We start from the raw sequence: 21112 nt of genomic DNA on the forward strand, positions 1-21112 counted from the left end.
CACCACCACCAGAATCCACTGCATGTTTGCCTTTTGTAATCATACTTTGGTACCATTCTGAAGCTTTTTCACTTTTACACTACTGTTTGTCAATGTAGCATGAGAAAGAAATGTCAGTCAATCCCACAGGCAGATAGACAACACAAAAACACGATGTCCAGTTGGTTTTTATTCAAACATGATCTTTAATGGCATGATATATGGTAACCTTGCAACACTCACTTAAACATTCTAATATAAAATAAATTAAAACAATGAGCAAACGTCACACATCAGCATTTTAGTAACAGCTACTGGTTCAAACTGGAAATAATTACAACTGTTAAAGAGGTATTTTGCACACATACATTTAAAAGAAAATGAGAAAAGTGGAATGTTTTAGTACCTTCAGTATCTTCTATTACTGGGGTTCAAACTGCACTGACAAGCAGCAAATTCTTTATGCTTTATCTTTTTTTTTTTTTTTGGTAATTCATAGCTTGAATTTATAGCGACTTTTGTTTTGTTGCAAGCCAGTATATTCTTTTTCCTCATCTGTCCCTGCTGTTGTAATGTCAACAGGCTGATAATTTTACATAAAACCAGCATTCAGAAGAGCGCAGCCAGCAGCTATCAGTATATCTCTACATGTACTGCACCTGTGCTCACATAGTATACCTGCAACATCTATCTGATGATCAAAACCAAACCATGACTATCATAATGAACAAATGCAATGTGCTAGAATGTCACTATACATATGTCAAGTGTCTATGCATGAATAAGAGGTGCATAATTTAAAGGAATGTAAATTTCCGTTGTGTCTTGCAAAGTTGTGGATAAAATAATGAAACAAATTCTGATGTGTGTGTGTACAGGGTCACAGCAGTAACCAAGTGTGAAACAGAACAATGTCTGAATGTTTGTACAGTGAAGTGAAGTGATGGTTTAAAAGAGTGGGTGAAAGTAAGACGTGAGTAACTCAGGGACTCGGTGTATGTGTGTGACAAGAATTAGTGTGTCAAAATGCCGACCTGGGTCAAATAGTATGTGATAATAATTGTCAGTGTTGTTGTTTTGTTTTGTTTTTTTGACCTGCTTAAGATAAATCACCACATCGATCAAATCAATGAGTAGCAGTGTTACAGTAAAGTATCTGAGAGTCAATTTAGCACGTTGTGTCTGTGAACGACATCTTAACTGACAGTTTAACTAGATCTGATGTGGTTAACTCCATCTGCTACGCCGTCACACACTAAGAAATATTTCACAGTAGCATTTCACCGAGGTCTGGGGAGTCTGAATGCCTCAGGTCTCTGCTTTCTCCTTCTGCTTCTTGCTCTTTTTCAGGAACGATGGCGGCTTGAACTTCTTTTTCTTCTTGGACGGGGACTTGGATGGTGAACCCTCCGGGGTGCCACCCTGTGGTTTGGCAGGTGGAGCTGCAGGTGTAGAGGAGGTGTCATTGGTTGAAAGAGCCTTCATGCCTTTCTCCAGTTCCTCCGTCATCTGCTTCTCCTCCTCGCCTCCGTTCTGTATGGCTGGAGAGTCGGTCTTTGCCTCTTCTGCTCCAAGTTTTAAAAAAGGTAAAAAAAAAAAAAGGATCTGATCAGACAGAATAGAAAAACACCGAGCGAGTTGGGGCTGCAAAGCTACATGCTGGACATGTTGCTGCATATGAACATGCTTGCCTAATGAAAAGTGGGCTGTCAAACTGCTTCTATGTACTTACTAGTGAGACAAGACCAAAGCACCTGAAGTGTGCCCTATGAATCAGTGTAGAGTAACACAGACAAAGGACAGACAGACGGACACAGAGGGAGAGAGTACAACAGTCGGTACAAAGACAGATGAATTGTCAGAGAAAGGGCTGAAATGTGGCAAATGGAAATGAAACAGTCACAGTCAAAACAAACATTATGACTTACACAGGTGTAACTAATAATAATAAGTATGCCCCCAGCTGTTGTAAGCATGCGGACATTATGATATTCTACATAATTTATTATTATTTGTTACACTTGTGTTGCTCTGTATGTTCTTCATGAGAAACATTTATTACACACACCAACAGAACCTGACATGGGACATGGGACAACATCCCATGTTACTCCATATCACACTGTATCTAATGTAAGTGTTGCTGGAACAAGGTTCCACACAAGTCACGGTCTAATGCGTAGCAAATAGGATACGTTTTCATGTTGGAAACAGAAGAGGCTGCATGCTTCCAGTCACTTGGGAGGTTGTTGGGAAACTCAGTCTCAGTATTTTTTGATAATATCAAACTAACTCTGCAACTAAAGATGTGTTTTTCTTTTCCTTTAATCAACCCCAGTTGTTTCTGAGTGTAGGTTTTAACTGAACAGACACAGTGTGTACTGCACATGAGGAGTAACATGGTTGTTGGTGTTGAAGCATGAAAGGGAAGCAGCTGCTGGCCAAGCAGGGCAGATGGTCGGTTCTCTGCCAAGCCTCACCTGAGAGAGGAGGGCCCTTTGTGGGGGAGGTAGCAGGGGTAGACTCCTTGTCATTTGCCACCTCCTCCCCTACTTACACAAACACACATAAAGGCACAGAGTGAGGGATCGGCTGTGCAGGAAGTTAGTTTTGTGAGGCAAAGAGAAGTGAACACACAAGTGAAATCCAGTTTGCTTATGATTGGTGCGTGAAACATTTTAAAGTAATGACAGAATTTAAAGAATGAAAAATGTGCCAGTGTTGAGAATCCTGTTCTCATCCACCAGCCGCTAAAAAACAAACAAACACAGGCTGGCATTAGCGACATCCTGGTCGATTTTTTACTTCAAAATGTTACACACAGCTCTTTTAAGGTGGTTAGACTAAAGTGCAAAAAGTTTTCTTAGTGAAAGGGAGGGCTGGCATATTAATCTGTGTTTACAACACTATATAACCAAATGGAGGCAGACATCTATGAGGAGCACATACAGATTTGTGCGTTTTTCTTAATCTCCAGTCACTTGGTAAAGTCAAAAATCTGATTTATGTGTTATTGGCTCTTTTTTCTTTTCTTCAGGCTTCAGCAGGCATTTAATCATTTAACTATTTATTCTTTAAAAACTATGATTGATTCATAGTCAAAATAGTTAAAACAACTCCAAGTCAGGTCGTACTGCTCCAACATCAGTTCTGGACCAAATCATGTCTACATACGTTTGGCCACAAAACAAATAATAAATTCTAATACTGCTAAGAAAACTATAGTTCTGTATAGAAAAGGTTCGCCCAGCACTAAACAAGCTGCATAGTTAGTAAACTGAGGTATTAGTCGTTTGAGGAGCTGTGAGTCGAGCAGAATTGATTGTACCATTTGTCCCTCCTTCCTGTTTCCTCTGCACCTCCTTACGGTACTCCTCCAGCTCCTGGTCTGTCAGCTGGTTGAAGGGGTTGGGAGGTTCTGGCTCTGGCGGGACTTTGGGTGGGCTTACCGGAGACTAGCAGACACACAGGGGGAGAGGAGAATCACCGCTTTTAACTAGACAGATCAGAAACAGGACTTGAATAGGAGAACAGACAGGTGTCTGGGCAGAGAGAGACTGCATTTTACCGGAGGACTTTCTTCTGTTATGACACTGGCAAGGACCTGAGACTGTGGTCCAGCTGTCTTCATGTCCTGACGATTTTGCTGCCGGATCTGAAGAGAAAATGTTTTGATTTATACAACAGTATAACAAAGGCACAGATAGGAGTTGTGTGAAGCAGAAAAGGTTCAACGCCAGGAAAAGGGACCTTGTTTCGCGTCTCAATCACTTCTTGAGGGTTGGTGAAAAGAGGCACAAACTGGTTTGGGTTCTCTATCTTGATTGAAGTGCTGCCAGCTTGTGTCACCTCTTCTGTCTTCAACCACTAAACAAGAGAAAACCAAAAAACTAAATGTCTCATAATCCACTTGCTAAAATAATAGATTGTTATACATTTTACAATACAGTTCCTGTGTAACGATAAAAATAATCTCAGTCAGGAGTCTTAACCATCTGCTGGAGTGTTACTGGAGAGTAATGGTGTAACCTGCCTTTGAGCAGAACGTGCTTCACCCAGACGTATCCCTTAGGGACATAGCGCCATTACAATGAAGCACATGTGAATGGAAACATGGTTATGTATCTATGTCCTTCAGATGTTCAAGGTCTCCTGTACTGATATAAAAGGCTTATGGGAGACTGGCTCCCCGAGCAGCCCTCCAAAGCTCATTGTGATTGTAACTACTGCTCCCTTGCAAGCAATAAAACATTTCTCAAAGTCAGACTTCAGTCTCAGTGTACTCTCTCTGTTATTTAACAAAATGTATTTTTCTAACACCAGTTTAAAAGAACATTTCACAGATTTCAATCGTTAGTATGTGCACAGTGTGGTGAACTCTGTCTTATTTAACCAGAAATGAGCTTTTTTTCCTTAAAAAGTAGGTTTGTCTTATGAAGCAGATGTATAACTATGGCCACCAGATGGCAGACTGTGCAGTAAGTATCCCTAAGCAGTGGGCTTTCCCCTGCAATGCAGAGAAGAGGAGAGCTAGGATGGTGGGAGGGACAGAAGGAGAGAAAAGAGACAACCAAGCTCCTCCCACTGATGTAAGGCTACCAGCTTCATATTGTTTTTGTCTCTGAAGGACTCATCGTTGCAGCTCTGCTCCATCTTTTCTCTAAGGTGTACTGAAATAAAAACAAGTGTTCCACAGTCTAAATCATCCTCTGCATGATTCACAGAGAAAACTGTTGATTTTACTTATAGAAATACCCACAGTACAATACACGTCAACTCTTACCAATTTCTTGTTGAATCAATAAAGACACAGTGAGTTAATTACTCTCTCTGGAGTGTCTGACTCCGTCTGGCATCAGTCAGCATCTTAAAATGAAGCTCTAAGCCTCAGCTAGCTTCAAGCCTCATCTTCCTTCCCTCCTCGGAGCACTCTTTAATCTCACTTCTGGTTCTGATCCTTGTGCTCTTCTTTTGTACCTACTGCTCTTTCACTGCTGAAAGTCTACCATCCCTCCATCTACTGTCCATCCTTCACTGTGGGTTCTGCTACAATATGTGTTCTGGTTTACAGCTGGGACCATCACAAATATTTCAACTTTATTTTAGCTGATTCTCGAGCTCCAGTAATCAGAAGTGATTTCAGAGCCTCACAGTGGTGCGCTGGTGTCCTGGGCTGGCTTCCTCCTGGCTGACTTTTTGGTAGGTATTGGGGGTGTTGAGCCATCGGGTCCTCTCCTGCTGCTGCCGCTGGGCAAAAGGGTGCTGCCTCAGAGCTGGGTGGACCCCATCATCGTCAAACTGGTGGAAGGCTGTGACTGTCGCGGGCACCTCTACCTCTCTCCGCGTCCTTGATCGCTCAAGCAGCACAGGAAAACGATAAGCATAACCGGTACGGTAGCCCTAAAAAAACAAACAAAAACAAACGTTTTTAGGTTGTCGACACGAGGTAGACATTATCACATCACACCTCAGTGCACAGAAACTATGAACCACTTTTCTTTTGGTCTGCTATAGCACACCTTATCTGCACCGAGTTGGGCTGTGTTGTGAATAATCACTACCACTGCAAACTCTCAAGAGGGGAAACAGTGTTTTTTTTATGTTTATGGCAGAGGACAACTAAAACAAAGACACTTCTGCTGCTATTGAGCTGCTTCTTTACATTAAAAGCTTTCCATTAGCAAACCACAGGAAAGCATTTACTGTATGCTTTTATTGTGAAGCAGCTACAGGAAATGCAGTAGTAGATTGCTACGCGTGCACAATATAGATCAGATGTGAGAGATCATAAAGTCTCCCAGATGTAATGAACTGCAAAGGGTGGTTGTGAGGGATGAAAATACTGTGATAATGATGATGATATGTAGATGACATAAACCTTGAAATTAGGTTTGAATGTGCTTGAAGGGAAGTGTCAGTTATGACTTCATAATTTGTACTATCCTAATTTCAGACACTTGCAACTGCTGCCTACCAGGTTATCCAGGGTTCTCATGAGGGCTTCAAACTCATGCTCCCCAATGCGACTCTTGTGCAGGGGCCCAAAAGTGGAGCCAGCCCAGCCGACAGTGCCCGCCTGATTGGGTTTATGAATAGTTCGGTCCAACAGAATCAGGTTGTGTTCTCCACCTGCACTGCACAAAGCTGATACCTGGAAAAAAAAAAACACAAACAGATTCTGAACAAGCTTCAGCTTCACTTTAAAGCATTACTGTGCTGTGAAATTCAAGTCAGCATAGTGTCTTATATATTATTATATTAGCACTTGTTAGAAACCGTCATAGTTCTGTGGATCAGTCTTCTTATCAGTCATTCATCGGCTCCTCTACATAGCCCTGTTGGTCCTGTAGAATTACTGCAGTGTCACTCCTGTAATACATTATGCTGCAGTGCTGACCTGCTGGCTGAATTACAAAGGAAGGGCGCAAAGAAAAGAGCAAATGCACAACACTGGTGCATCTATACTTACTCTTATTCTCCTACACACACCCACATATATGTAGTGGCAGTGCTTTGTCTCCAGTATATCAGATGACTGCAGTGTGTGTGTGTGTTGGTGTGTGTGTGTTGGTGTGTGTGTGTTTGTCTTTGTACTACCTGGATCTGGCAGGCAGCCTGGATGTGGTAGATAGTGTAAAAGGCCTCCTCCACAGATTCCCCAAGAGCCACAATGCCATGATTCCTCAGCACCAGAACCTAGGATACAAATTAACATCATCGCTGGAACTAAATCAACTCACACGCTAAACCTGAGAGCAGCAGCATCCACTTCAGTAATTAATCACATGGCCACGTCGCCCGCGCGTCCTCTGTTCATTCTTCTAGCTCAGACAGCCCAGGTAGGAGGCAGTAACTGCTGAATCAGGCACTGATATGTCTGTGATTGGTTCTGTCTCCTGAGGTCTGCTCACCTTGCAGGTGGGTCCCAAGCTCTTCTGCAGCTCTACTCTGTCCTCCTCCTCTTCCATAACTCCATTGTAGTCATAGTATGCAACGTCACCGACCAACAGAGCCTCATGGGATAAAGGCAGAAGGCCACACTTCATAGCTGATACCTAGAGATGGTCAACTGTTAGTCGTGGCAGTCATAAAAGAGGCTCATAAGTATGTAGAGGAGGCTGACACTGGCTACAACATTTAACTTACGTAATTACCAAGTTGTAGTTTAGATAGTAATATTTGTTAAGACCACAATAGTGTTAATCCTAGATTCCTCACTCTTCAACGAGAATCTGAATGCGACGAGCAAAGCGTAATATCCTCTAAACGTGACAGGAGAGAGTTATAAGCTTCTTTCATCCTCCACCCTGGCGTGAGTCCAGACTGACTCACCGCAGCTGTGGCCGGTGTGTGCAGGTGAAACAGACAGCGGACATCTGGCCGTGCCGAGTAAATGGCAGAGTGGAGACTGAACTTCTCTGTGTCCACGCTCAGGCTGGTGCTGCCCTTCTCCACCACCTCCCCCAGGATATTCACCTTCACCTGTGAAAGTACACAGAACCATATATATATATACCGTATATATGATGTGGATGAAACAAAGTCAACATCAATTCTTTAACATACATTTGTCATTAAATCAGCTCTAAACTCTTACTCACCAGACTGGATCCAGTCACCTCACTGTAGGCCAAGCCGTCTGGAAGCACCAGGAAGTGTTCCTGTTCCTTGCTGACACGCAGCTGTCAGTTAAAGAGAGACATCAGCAAATGCGAAAAATATTACACTACTGTGTGAAAAACCCTTTATGAATCTAATCCTGAACTCTGAGGTGATTAAACCTGAGATGGGAAACTTCAATTAACTCCAGACTATTTTCACTTTCATTTAAGTGTGTGTGTGTGTGTGTGTGTGTGTGTTTGTGATAAAACGCAATGGAGCTCTAATACGATCACTCACTATGGAAACAGATGAATAAAGTGCAGAGCTACCATTTTAATCTAGCTAGAAATATGAATGTTTAACATTAAGGCAGGTTTATATTGAATAAGAAGGAGTCAATATGTTAACACGTTTGGATTCAACACATCCTCTCATTTATTATTTAAAAGACTCAAATGTCCTTAATGGATGAGAAACATCCAACATCCAATCCTCCTATCCTTTGTTACATGAAATTTCTAAATATATTTATTCACTTGTAACCTAATGGTGACAAAGTGCAGAAGATGAAATTAAATTAATTAATTAAGACATACATTTCATTGTAATCTGTAATCTGACTCAATAATGGCCCAATGACTTCTTAATGGGCTTTGTAGTGTATTTATACATTATATATTTATATTTGTAAATAAACACACTAATCAAATGTTTTCTACATTTCAGTTCATGTTAATAGAAAGAGATGAAATGTAACTTTACAAGCTAATTCTGGGGCATGCTAGGACTGTCTGCTGTCCCAGTCAAATAAACAAAGAAAGAAGTGATGAACTTAATTTACAGTAAATGTTTCCACACAGGGGAATTCACCTAGTAACAAGCTGGCAGTTGTTTTAATGCCAGGAAATAAAAATGCTTCACACAGAAACTGAAGAAAACCTGAAACCTAAGTTCCTGCAGTAACCGAGTCAGAGTTAAAACTGAGAGTTTCTGTCACACACTTTTCACTAAACCCATTTTCTGATGTTTCTGAATTTGCATAGCAAAGAAATAACAGAGCAGAAACATCTGATCACAGATAACAGGTATCTTCCTAATCTTGTTAGTTCAGCCCTCTCGTCTTTTTTCTCAGTAAATGTCTTGTCATAGCAAACAGATAACGTTTGGAACGTAATGTGAAAAGACAGTAAAACTAACAGTGAGGCAGGTGCGGCTGATCTGGGCCCAGCCGTACAGATCGAACAGGCGATGGGTGCTGGCCAGCTTGCAGCGCATCAACCTCTCCCCCTTCACCATGCTGCCGGGCTCCCAGCCATGCAGGTCGTTGATGGGTGTCACCATCATCATGTCTGCGCGGTGGGAAGAAATGAGAAATGCAGACAGTGAGAAGACTTGTTTGTAACGATACACATGCAAAGGTATGGAAGATGGCCTCGATGGATAATGTTGTTTATGTCATTTGCGTCTGGTTTTAGAAATAATATTTATTTTGTTGTTGGTTAAAGTTAAATTTATATTAATTTGTTTGTGTTTTTAGTGCACGTCTACGTACGTATTCATGAACACTGCTTTGTGAGTAGATTTCACTTCTACACTTCTGCATCTCTTACTTACCAGGTCACATTTTTTCCCAATGTTATTAGCACATAAGTGCTCTAAGGTGTGACAGCTCAGTATGCTTGTCCTGTTACACCATCTTGAATTTTTTTTTAAATAAGTTAAGAATAAGAACTGTTTTCTTTATGTAGTCAATTGACCCATTTGTTCCCCGTCTGCTGGTGCTGATGGTGTATTTACTATAATAATAACTGAAACATTTTTCACTGGCACAGCAATTTACCAGTCTCCTAGCAGATGATTTGACTTGACATAGTAATAAATGCACAGCTGGTACTAATAACATTAATGATGACCCTATCCAGTTTAGCATAGAAACACAACAATATGCCAGTCAACCACTCTGCTAACTGCATGTTTACTCCTGTTTCCACTGCTCTTCGCATTCAGTGCCACATCGTTGCTGGATTCTTCAATAGTCCTAGAGCGGGAACTGTCCCAGCACCATATCCAGTCATGTAAACTGAATGTAATAATTAACAATATATTATTCAGTATCAGTTGCATCATTCTGCTAGCAGAATGCATGACCCTCAATGATTTGGTATGCAATACACAATGTGGCAATGCAAGAATACCTATAAATAGCTAACAGCATAGGAACAAACCCAAACCATAACAACGATCAGTGTTGGTCAAAGCTGATCTAATGAGCTGTCTCAAGTGATCTGAGTCAGTGTCAGCTGGGTGCTGAACAAGAAGTCTGGAAATGAAAAATGGGGGTGTCGAGTACACTACACTGGTTGATGTTAGATTTATAAACCAGAATCTACCTCTGAACCTCAGGTTCTACTACATTCATCTATAATGTTTAAATCTATCCACGATGAGTCGACAACATAGCAGTACAATTCTAAATCAGTGGCAAAATCTTTCAAAGGTGTTGTGCACATACTGGAAGGGGAGACCGGCAGGGTGGCCGGAGAGCCATGTGAGGCCATGAAATCAGCAAGCTGCCGCAGTGCCCATAGGTTGGATGAGCTGCCCCCCTTCCTCATCTGTTCCTGGATCAGCACATCCAGCTCCTCTCTGAATGACTATACACACAAACACAAACACACACAACAATGAAAGTGTTAGTCCACATACACAGATACACATACAGAAAAGGCACCTCATCATAGCAATAATTTAAGTTTCAGAATGATACTCCTAATAAATCCTGTGTGTAGGATTTGAACATTTCTGTCTTTGACAAACTCAGGATTGTCTAATTTTTCTATGAACAAACACACATTTGGTGAGATGCTATAATCACATAACATTTATGGGGGCTTTGAACACACGCACTCATTAACAAACACTCCTACGCCACATAGAAGGTGAGGGTGAGTAAACATATTCATCAGTTCTTCTACTTCATAATGACTTTCGCCACTTCACACACAACTTCATCAGCTTCATGGTGCTTCACAGCTATGCAGAAACCCACATGCAGCAACATACAGTCACACACTCAGAATGGGGTCGAGCGACGGCTGCAGCCCAGGCTGTCAAGCAGCATTTGAGAACAGATGTATTCTAATGTGGGGAGATAATCTCATCAAGGGAAAAGGAGACAGAAAGAAAAAGTCTACGCCAATAAATCCGACAGACACAGACTAACAGACAACTCACCGGACTCTGAAGGAGGCTGGAGATGCGTTTTTTTTGCTGGGGTCCGGAGCCGGGAGTGGAATGCTGAGGAGACTGGAGTCCCTCAGGGACCCCATCACTGGGGCTGCGCTGCACAGGGGTGCCCTTGGGGGTGGGGGACTTGCTCATTTTCTACTATTTTACTGTGGGTGCCTTACAACCAGGTGTGGGGGATGGAAAACTAAAAACAAACGACAAAAAATCAAAACAAACAGAGTGTCGATTAGATTAAATGTTGATTAAACAAATACACAAATAAATACAATCAAATTCTGTAAAGAACAACCTACAGCTGTGCTCAAGTCATTTAGACATTACAGACTGTAGATTACAGCAAAGAATCATCATTTTAAAAGCTCAGGAAAAAAAAAAGATCTGTATCCTCTCTCAGAGAGGATCTTTCCTTCCGTTCACTCTTTCTAAGAGTAAGATGAGAGGATCAATAGCACTCTCATATCTGTCCATTAAATATTAAGCTACTTAGCTTAGCTCAGCAAAAAGCCTGGCACTGAAAAGGAAACCGATAGTCTGGCTCTGTCCAAATGTACCAAAATCCACACGTTAGCACCTCTGAACTCACTAATCAACATGTTAGACCTCGTTTGTTCAATTTGTGCAGAAACTGAGCTGTGTAAAAGTTACACGCTCCAGGAGATGTAACTTATACTGAGCTTCCACTGGTTATGTCAAATGAGTGACTGCGAGCTCGGCCAGCTGTTTCTGAAGCCGGCATGTATCCAGATTTTGGATTCTCAGTTTTCCATGTCTAGTACATACATACACATGCAATGTGGTGTTGAATATGGCAGTACATATGATCCATGGTTATATTTAAAACATCAATGACATTCTATTTTAACTTTAACTTTAAGCTGTATCACTGATAGAATAATTGAAGTTACATTTTGAAGTAGGAAATAATTTAAGTCACAAAAATCTAGCTTATGAATTTAAGTTTTAAGAAGACTAAGAATTATGTCAAGCTCCTAAAGCAGCAGCTATAATCCAACCATGGTGGAGAAGACATTAACATAATGGCTCATCCTAAGAAAGGTAAGTAAATGTGCAAATGGGAAAAGTACAGTGAGGAGAGTATTTTCTAATCTTACATAAGAGCCTGTCTGGAGATCCACGGGTGCACATCAGACTAGGAGCAGTTACAGACTCTGATGAGATCAATATGATCGTATAAGAACAATTAAATCTTTTTGTATTTTGCATTAACATGAAATCTGAGTTCCCTGTTGGCAAGAGCACAAACAGCAAACTGGATACTATATTAAGGCCTGAGATCCTTGTAGTTTTCAAATGACAGCAACAAGATGAAACACCTACCCTCACATTAAGGATGCTGTATTCCTCAGGGCACCGGCCAGTGGAAGTGCAGAGCTACAGAAAATGCAGCACTAACAGTAGGAGCTCACATGCAGCACCAGCATCACAACCACTGAGAGGAAGTTAGCTTGTGATATGACTCGGTAATTGGAGAAAGAGTAAAGAGTTACTGTAAGGATTTTCAGAAAAGAGCTGGCCACTCCCTGAATGAAACATACTTAACTCTCTCTCCCCCTCACACACAAACACTGTGCTGCGTGGAGCAGATAAGGTCACAAACACACCACGCCCTCCTCTCCTGTGCCACGTCTGACTAACTGACTCAATTACTTACTTCATTAGATGCTTTACTGTAACAAAACAATTCCTGCATCCCTGATCAAGTCCAGGAGAAGCTTTTTGAGAATGCTCCTAAAGACATGGGAGAAAGCTACATGAGATCCACGAGTGTTACTAAATCCCTCTGCACTGTGCATGACAAACTCTGACAGATGACTAAACCTTTAAGTGGAGTTTTTGGATAAACTGTGCACTTTGACCCAGTGTCATCAGGCGTCCTGGGCTCGAAAGCAATACCACATTACATGAGCTACACCTAAACACGTACACTGATATCCAAGGATTACACTATATATACAGTTATAAAGCCAAACTGCTCTCAAACTATTATGGAAAACTGCTTCGTTCAATAATATTTTTAAATAGAATGTGTTTTCCTCTTAATGTAGCTGTCAGCCGTGGTTTACTTATTGTAGCTCATATTACCTTAAGAACAACCATGTGAATACATGTAAATGTTAACAAGTCACTTACTTCCAGTCCTCACAACAGATCATGGTTCACATTGTATTTTACTGTCTTCTCTCTCTGGGGGTAGAGGGGCCTCAGCTGCTGACAGGCAGCAGACAGAAAGCCTCCCTCTCTAGGGAGGGTCCTAATGACTAAGGGGAGCATGGAGATCTGGCCGTGGGCCCAGCATCACCGCATCCCCCTCTTGTTCCTGGATGCACAGTGATGGCTGGCCATGCAGCATCTTCACACAACTTCATGAAAGCTCAGGAAGCAGAAGGGGATGATTTCCTGCCATTACACCTCTGCTGCAGCTGGGTTCTTCACAAACTGCAACAATTTCAGTCTTCATTAAATACTTTAATACAAATATAAGCTCAGTTTCTGGGAAATAACTCAAATCTGTGCCTTGTTATACATGTGGACTGATCTGACTAAAGTACAGTCTAAAAATATTTCAGAGGCTTCAAACCTCTGAAAAACTACTATAACTATAATTCTAATTGCATTGGTCAGTGAATTGTTTCCTTTTGTCAGATCAACAAAGGTTCAGCTGAACTGATCAATCCCACCACAGATGTAATGCTGTTGTGTTCCGTTATGAGATACTTTGATCCAGTGATACACCTCTGTCCTGATTGTTACGTTAAGAAGTGGTAAACCAAACTACAGATGGTCTAGATGGTTTAGTTGAAATCTGCTTCACATATACAGTTCTGTATTGACTGCTGTAAATCTACTTACTCACAGCAGTTTTAGGAGGTCTGTGTGTCTGAGCACTGACATGCAACAGCAGAGAGGCAGACAGGGGTACCCTTACCTAAGTAGGTCTAGATTGATTTTCTTTGGCTCCACTTTCATTTGGTTTATGTCGTGAACAACTTTCAAATGTTAAAAATGTTGAACCTAATTCTTCGATTTCATTAGATAACGTGCATTTCTTTAACTGTCTGAACTCATTGCAGTTTATGTACAGTATATATTAGCTTGTGCGGCCTTCACTAGTAACTAGCTTTCTCATTGCTCTCTGCTAGCTGTGGTATAATTACAAGACAGCACAAAACAAGACTCTGGTGCCTTCACTGGACTAAATGATGGTACATTTATGTTCTGTAACTTATAATAGTAGGCAACTTTGCTGTATTCAACCACCAAACAAATTAACTCACTCTAAACATTAGTGTTGCAGAATTGCAGTCTATGTGATTGAAATGTTTTAATGCATGATTGATGAAGAGGTAAAATACATTTTGTTGACTGTGCAGGAGGAAATTTCAGCCTCCGCAGCCTCTAATGGGACATTTGGCTTCCACATCAGCAAAGTGCAACACACAGCCCTAAACATAAATATGCAACATTACAATATACAAAACAAATGGAAAAGCAACTGGAGCAATAGGTAAGTGATGGAGTTCATTATAGTCAAGGGAGTGTTTTCTTTTTCATTAACTACTGTATATTAATGGATTATTTGGTTATGCAAGAGGAATTGTTGAATGGCATTGACATTACTGACAAAGTGCAAATATATACAGACAACTGAGCTTTTACTGTCTTTACTAGTCCTTAGTATTTGTTAACTTTCTCCTCAAAACCTCAGTAGCTAAATTCAGGTGGTGCTGAAACAACTAAACATGCGTTTTATGTCTGGGACAAGCCCTGTTGTGGTTTTCTTGGTGATAACAGAACCCTGATGACTGTAAGCCACTTTTCAGTGAGTGGGTGTTGATGTAGGAAACAGTTAAAATCACAGGGGTTTCTTTTAGCAGAAACACTTTTTAACACTGACTCTAACATCAACTTCTACATTTCTGCGGATGAGCTCTATCTCAGATTCAGTGCTTTCCATTATGTTTCGGGCTTTAAAAAGAAAATTTGCACACCCTGCTCCCAGAGACGGTACTGTGTCACACGGGGGCGGCAGGAGAGAACAGGCCCATCGATCAGACAGTCGAGTGAGTGCAGCACATAACACTGACCTGCACATAACAGCCTCAGCCATTAACGTGAACGCATTATATGGTTTTATGGGGTTTAGCATCCTCCGTCCTTCCACCAGGCTAGCGGCCCGTCATCTGCATGGCTGCCTAGCAACACTCGCATGCGCCACAGCATCAGCACCAGCAGAGCATCCGCTAATGGCCACCCGCAAAATGCAGAGGGCAGCGGCGACGGCACAAAAAAAACCACAAGCTCTCACGACTGTCCTCTGTGCACATTCAAACCCATCACATTGGAACTTATAAGAAAAGCTCCTAATACTTTGATACACGGGGAAAAACACTGAGCTACAAATGGCCACAACTACAAGCTCCAATAGCGTTGGATTGAGCGAGACTAGACACTGTAGGGCTGAAGAACTGCCATCACACACTGAACACACGACACCAGCTGTACAGTAGACCTCGCACTCATCACGGGCCTTGATCGGCAGAACACAATGACAAACTCGCTTCAGGCCGTCTGTTGGAAGTGGGATGCACAGACGACAACACTGTCACCGTCAAGTTGAAAGAACAGCGTCGTGTCAGACTGAACCATCAGCAGTGAAATGCGCACACACGGATCATGCATGCGTCGGGGTGGACCCTCTACTACGCCCATCGTTACACCACGGTCGCCTTGTTCGACATTACTAAACACAAACATGATGAGACCGTGTACTCACCTCACTGCATCATCAGGACCGCGTCTCCTGTGTGGGTGCGGCACACCCACAGCCCCAAGCCGTCCTCAGATTGCGCGGATGTGGTTAATTACTTCTGTCAGTATTGGGTTGCGACACCAGGGCTCCTTTGTCAGACTATTTCAGGGCCCCAGCTGATTCCAAGCCAGCGGACCCTGATGTTTTTCAAGGACCAGCCCACTGCCACGCCTGTCCTCAGTTTGACACCCAGGGGCTCCCACTAGCACGACTACAGTGAGACTCAGTACACCTCAGCCTCAGCAAGTCATTTGATGAAGTGTGTAAAGCCTAAATCCAACGGAAGGATTTGATGCAGCCTGTTAAAGCGTTGTTTAGTAGGAAAGGCCCAGTTCAGTGGGACAAAATCCATCCCATCACACAGGCGCCACCTGCTGTTCTAATGAGGAACAGCCACTATACTGAACAGCAGTGTTGACACTAAGACTTCTACAAACAGTGGATGAAGAGTACATTACTTCTACTTTACTCAAATACTCCTATTTTCTGCCGCTTAAAAGTATTTTTTACATTGCTACATTTATTTGACAGCTATAGTTTGTGGCATTCACCACCACATTAAACTAATGAGGATCAGCTGCTGCCCTGTAAATATCACTTAATCACATATTCAACGCTCTTAGAAAAATTTATTGTGTATATGAACTTTGGTGACATGAAGTAAACTTGACCCAACATAAGTTTACAACGTTTTACTTTAATTTTCAACTATTATATTTAAGTAATATTAATACTGATGATAATGTGACTGATAATTAATTTAATAAACATGATACAAAGAAAGCATTCAATTCTATTAAATTCTACTATGAGCAACATGGCATTATTACAAACCATCTGATGACCCTCCTGGAACAGATTTTACTTGCAATCAACAATTTATTAAAGATCATACTTATTTGATATTTACCAAAAATAAACCTTGGTACCAGTAAAGGTTTGAAATTAAATGCAGAAGGGACCTATAAGAAGGTAATTAATAATAAATAATAAAACATAAAATAAAACAACAACAACATTGAAACACTTTTGAACAGTAGCTGTCTTGTACATTTATTTTGAGAGCTGCCAAGGATACAATTGTGAAATAAATAAAAACACATTTATATGTACACACACAAACTCAAACAATATTCGATTTTCAAAATAAAATAAAATAAAATCAGACGAATAAGAGTATTTTCTTCAAGAAAAGTCCTTTCTTCAAAGCAAGAGGCCCCTAAATAAATGTTATGTATTAGTGTTTTTGAACAACACCATTTCTACATACAGAGACTTGTTTATAGACGTGACATGAGTGTATTAATGGATGAAAGGGGTGAAAACATGGAGTGTGAAATCACTCCCTGTTCACCATAATATATTTAAGCTGTTTATGTTCCCTGAGCCCCCAGTTCACAGCCCTGCTGGGTAAAATATACTTGGAGCAACTATAATAAGGAATAAGGAAGTGTAACACTACTTCAAATGAATGGTGTAGTGTTCCCCCAAGTTGTTAAAAGAGGGGTAAATGCTGCTATATGAAGGAGTTTAGTGACAACAGCAAGTTAGTTTTTAACATGACAGTGATCATTTTCACCACTTGGGGGCAGCAACTGTAAACTATTACAGTAATGTTCTTATAAGGGTTTGGTACTACTACTGTGACCACTACTAGGACTGATTTTGGTAATTATAGCACTAATATTCTTATAATAAAGATGTAATTTACATCCTGCAGTGTTTTAAAACATACTAACCTTGGCTTTATTCCAACTAATCAGATTTTTGCATGAAAATGTGTGATGGATAATCTGCTGCAATCTCAAGTATTTTAAACAAGAATCTAACCTGGCACCTGGCTTGCAATACTGGTGGACGAAATCTGCTCTAAACACCACTCAGCAGGGTTGAGACATCTGTTGAAAAAAAAAAAAAAGAAGATGACAACTGTCATTAGTAGTTTCTGTTGACTCTTTGTGGAATGAAAAGCATAAAGAAGCATTTTGCTGTGTATAAAACAATATGTCTGTTCTGTTCCCATTTGAGAACAGTGGGTATGAGAAATTAATAAACGTCTAACTTTAGACAGATTTCCCAATTTCTTTTTAGATTTCAGTACTACATGTATATTTTCCAAACAGGAATACTGGAATATTCTCCTTTTGTAGTCAGTGTTTTTTAAAATACTTTATGACACAGAAATGTCTCCCACTGAAGGCAGGTTGCAAATCTAGAAATCTGGCCTGTGACCATCTTGTTTGCCATAGTGAAGTAATTGGTAGGAAAGAAAACAAACATCATGGACAGCATGGGCTCATTTTGAAGAACAAAAGTCCACTGATTAAACCAGCTCATGTCCAAACCAAAGTAACAATGACAGAAAATAGCAAATTGAATTTCATTGTTTCTTTTCATGTAGTAACCTGGAAACCCAAAAGACCACAAAGGAGACAATAAACCAACAAGTGATTTGACAAGTAATTTTAGTCATGTAAAATGCAAATGCAAAATAAACCAATCAGCAACATCCTGTGACCTAAAACGGTTTACCCTATAGGCAACTGAATAACATTAAATCTAGTAAAAACAGGATACCAACAAGCTCTTAAGAGTTGAGGGATTATTTCAATTTTAAATCAAGCATAAATATGCATGCAGAAAGGCACATGAGTTATTAAGTGAATTTTGAGCAGGTTAACATTTGAACAACAGGCCACGCCAAGACTGTGAATGGCATAATAGCATGAGTGTGGGAGGTATGACAAAACAGTCTCTTCTTGATCTAAACCTCTTCACCTTGAATTATCCAATCAGATGACGAGGTACTTGTGTGGTCGGTTTGAATGTTTCGGGTGTCAGGGCCACACTGAACACAATCAAATGTGTTGATTGCCAGTTATAATTGTAGTGTATTCCTGCCAGATCATTTCAGGGATTAAACATGTGTCTGATTGCCTATTGTTTGAAGAGTCTGTCTTTCTAGAATTGCATATGAAGTCTGCTGTGTTTGAAAGGTTACACTAACTGTCTACAACGGCATTCACTTAGTCTAATACCAGAATTATGTAAGGTGAGCTTTACAACTCAAACTTTGATCAAAGGTTTGAGCTGTAGGTGAAAAGTTTACAGATGCTCTTATGAGATTTCTTATTTAGTGTAATTATTTTTAAGATTTCATCTCGACTGTTCCCCTCCGTAAGAGAAAAGGCTGCACACCATTCTACTGTCAGTGTTGAATCAAAGCATCTGACCACTGCACTGCACGATTGATCAGAATTGGAAAAAACAAAACATATTCACCTTTTTTGTGCACTTCTGACTATCCTTTTGTAATAAGGGTTTTTCTCTACCCTGGAGTAAAGTAATTGTGTTTTTACTTTTGGCTTCTGGTTTGATTAGGATGGATACAGAGAACTTAATATTAAGGTTATTTACATGAGTCACTGAAGTCTGATCAGGTGCTACTTGGATGATGAACTGGTATGCGGGCATCACACAATGTTGCAACACCAGTCTGGTCATATCTCCATCCTCTGTGACCGGGTCTGGAGGCATGGTGAAGCTATCTTCTATCCGCTCCTCTGGCATGTTTAGAAACTGTTGGGAAAAAGCATTCAACCAAAAGATACGCCCTCTACCTATTATATATTCACTACAGAAAGATGAATTAATGACAGTTACAAGTCATGGAACAAAAACAATCTTCCAAAAACACATCTTCCAAACATAACTGCACAGTGGAAAAGATAACACTCACATCATCGACTCTCCATAAGTCGTTGCCCAAGCCTTCAGTCTGACCATAAGTGATTGCATTCTTTAAGAAATCAGTCCCACTACCATCATCCTGAGAAATGGAAAATAACAATAATCAACATTTCAAAATAAGTGGCAGCATTGTCCTTGGAAAAATAATGAAAGGCGCTCGTCATTAGATAGAACGCTGATGAACGCAGCACTTACGCTGTCAGCGTCCTGCAAAACTGCAACAAGCAAACGAATGTATTCCGTTGCAGCTTTAAGTGTGTCCACTTTACTGGGTTTGCGGTCTGGTCGCATAAGTGGCACCATGCGCTTCAAACGGGAGAACATGGTGTTCAAGTTCCTAATCTGCACAGAGGACATGCTTTCAGTGTTACAGTAGCTCTGGTTACTTTGAAGTTCTTTTGAATCACATCTAAACATCATTTAAGTTAAACTAAAGGGTGATGATGATGAACACATATGTAAGGATTTCTACTGAGCTTAAAGCAGCAACATCTGTCTCTATATAACAATTTAACAGCGGCGGTATACACAAAACTTCATTTATAAATGTTGAATTTCAAAACATGGTCAAACATATTAAGTCCATCCCTCTGAAAATATAATTACTATATTTACACAACATGTAACATTGATGTTTTAAAAGTCACAGAGCTCAGTGAAAACTATTAAAATGACAAAAGAGACACAAAAAACCGATACCGATAAGAAAAAAAGAGAAATTCAAAATAATCAACAACCAAAAATAACTATAAACATACATCAAATGCAAAACACAACAGCTGTGACTTTTAAATGACCATGAGGTCTCTCAGTCTGGGGACTCCTTCTGGGACTGGTGGGTGGTGGGTGGTGGGGGGCCTTTCACCTGTCAGAGACCAGGGGCCCGTTTTCTCTCACCTGGTCCACAGCTGCTGGGATGTCTGGGCAGCAGCATGAGGACATGACATGTCGCTAAAAGACACTATCAGGCTGTGTGACATCTAAAGGAAGCCGACAAACATCCACTCATGCTACACAGAGCTGGCTAATGGAACCGAGCTCTGACATGTGCTGTCAAACCTGTGTGAGCGGCCGGGTCAGGGGTCAGGGGTCAGGGGTCTCGGAGGAGCACTCACCCTCAGTCGCTCCTTGGCGTTGACCTGTTCTCTCTTTTTCACCGTCTCGCTCAAGTCTTCGGCCACAAAGTAAAAACCGTCCTTGGCTCGTTTGAACTTTTCTATGTTGCTGTAAACGGGGAGCGCGGACTCGCCCGTCAAACGCATCAAAATATCGCTCATTAATTCCTCCTCGGGCACTTTCATTTCTACGACTAACGAATATTAAGCCTCTTTTTTGTTGTTTGTTTGTTTCTTTTTTACCAGACTTTCCCTCCTGCGTGCACATGTACGTGTCACAGACCGGGGCAGAGCTCCAGGAGGCCGGGACCTCACACCTGTGCTGCGTCAGTAATTAGGCTCCTGCAGGTGTTACGGCCGCTTCTGCGGACCTGCCGCGCTCTGCATGCACCGCGCGGGAGCGCGCACGGCCAATCTCCACGGCAATGCACTTTTTAACAGCAACATGTTCCTGGTTGGAAGTCAGAAACTGGACATGAGTATATGTTTGTATAATGTCCCCAAAACGTCCCCCCATCTGGACTGACTAGTCATGTAGTTCAAATTTAATTGTCTGATCCAATTCAAAACTCAACTCACTGTCATT

At 41.1% G+C, this 21112-nt stretch overlaps 2 protein-coding genes across 9 annotated transcripts; both read right to left on the reverse strand.

Moving 5' to 3' along the window:
* Positions 1-162: 162 nt before the first annotated feature.
* On the reverse strand, positions 163-15842 carry add2 (adducin 2 (beta)). 7 transcript variants are annotated; one of them, XM_026343877.1, is made up of 16 exons: positions 12982-13045; positions 12169-12579; positions 10816-11014; positions 10094-10235; positions 8779-8930; positions 7581-7661; positions 7312-7461; positions 6891-7034; positions 6577-6675; positions 5954-6130; positions 5131-5379; positions 3730-3846; positions 3548-3634; positions 3308-3434; positions 2460-2528; positions 163-1544 (listed from the first exon to the last, which is right to left on the reverse strand). In XM_026343877.1, exons 3-16 carry the CDS (start codon positions 10960-10962, stop codon positions 1288-1290), a joined length of 1998 nt encoding a protein of 665 aa, XP_026199662.1. In that variant the 5' UTR covers positions 10963-11014; positions 12169-12579; positions 12982-13045; the 3' UTR covers positions 163-1287. The 7 variants fall into 7 exon arrangements, 6 of the variants coding, with proteins under 6 accessions (XP_026199662.1, XP_026199663.1, XP_026199664.1 ...); XM_026343882.1 differs by lacking the exon at positions 2460-2528 and adding an exon at positions 1712-1745 and having other exon boundaries at positions 1453-1544; positions 12982-13044; XR_003297696.1 differs by having other exon boundaries at positions 1479-1544; positions 1712-2528; positions 12982-13046.
* An 889-nt stretch (positions 15843-16731) lies between these two features.
* Positions 16732-20801, reverse strand: figla (folliculogenesis specific bHLH transcription factor). 2 transcript variants are annotated; one of them, XM_026343723.1, is made up of 6 exons: positions 20527-20801; positions 19607-19753; positions 19401-19490; positions 19079-19240; positions 17492-17559; positions 16732-16880 (listed from the first exon to the last, which is right to left on the reverse strand). In XM_026343723.1, the coding sequence occupies exons 1-5, from the start codon at positions 20710-20712 to the stop codon at positions 17542-17544; spliced, it is 603 nt and encodes a 200-aa protein (XP_026199508.1). In that variant the 5' UTR covers positions 20713-20801; the 3' UTR covers positions 16732-16880; positions 17492-17541. The 2 variants fall into 2 exon arrangements, with proteins under 2 accessions (XP_026199508.1, XP_026199509.1); XM_026343724.1 differs by lacking the exon at positions 20527-20801 and adding an exon at positions 20309-20369.
* Positions 20802-21112: the final 311 nt, after the last annotated feature.

Source organism: Anabas testudineus, chromosome 9 (assembly GCF_900324465.2).
Source record: "Anabas testudineus chromosome 9, fAnaTes1.2, whole genome shotgun sequence".
NCBI lineage: Eukaryota > Metazoa > Chordata > Actinopteri > Anabantiformes > Anabantidae > Anabas > Anabas testudineus.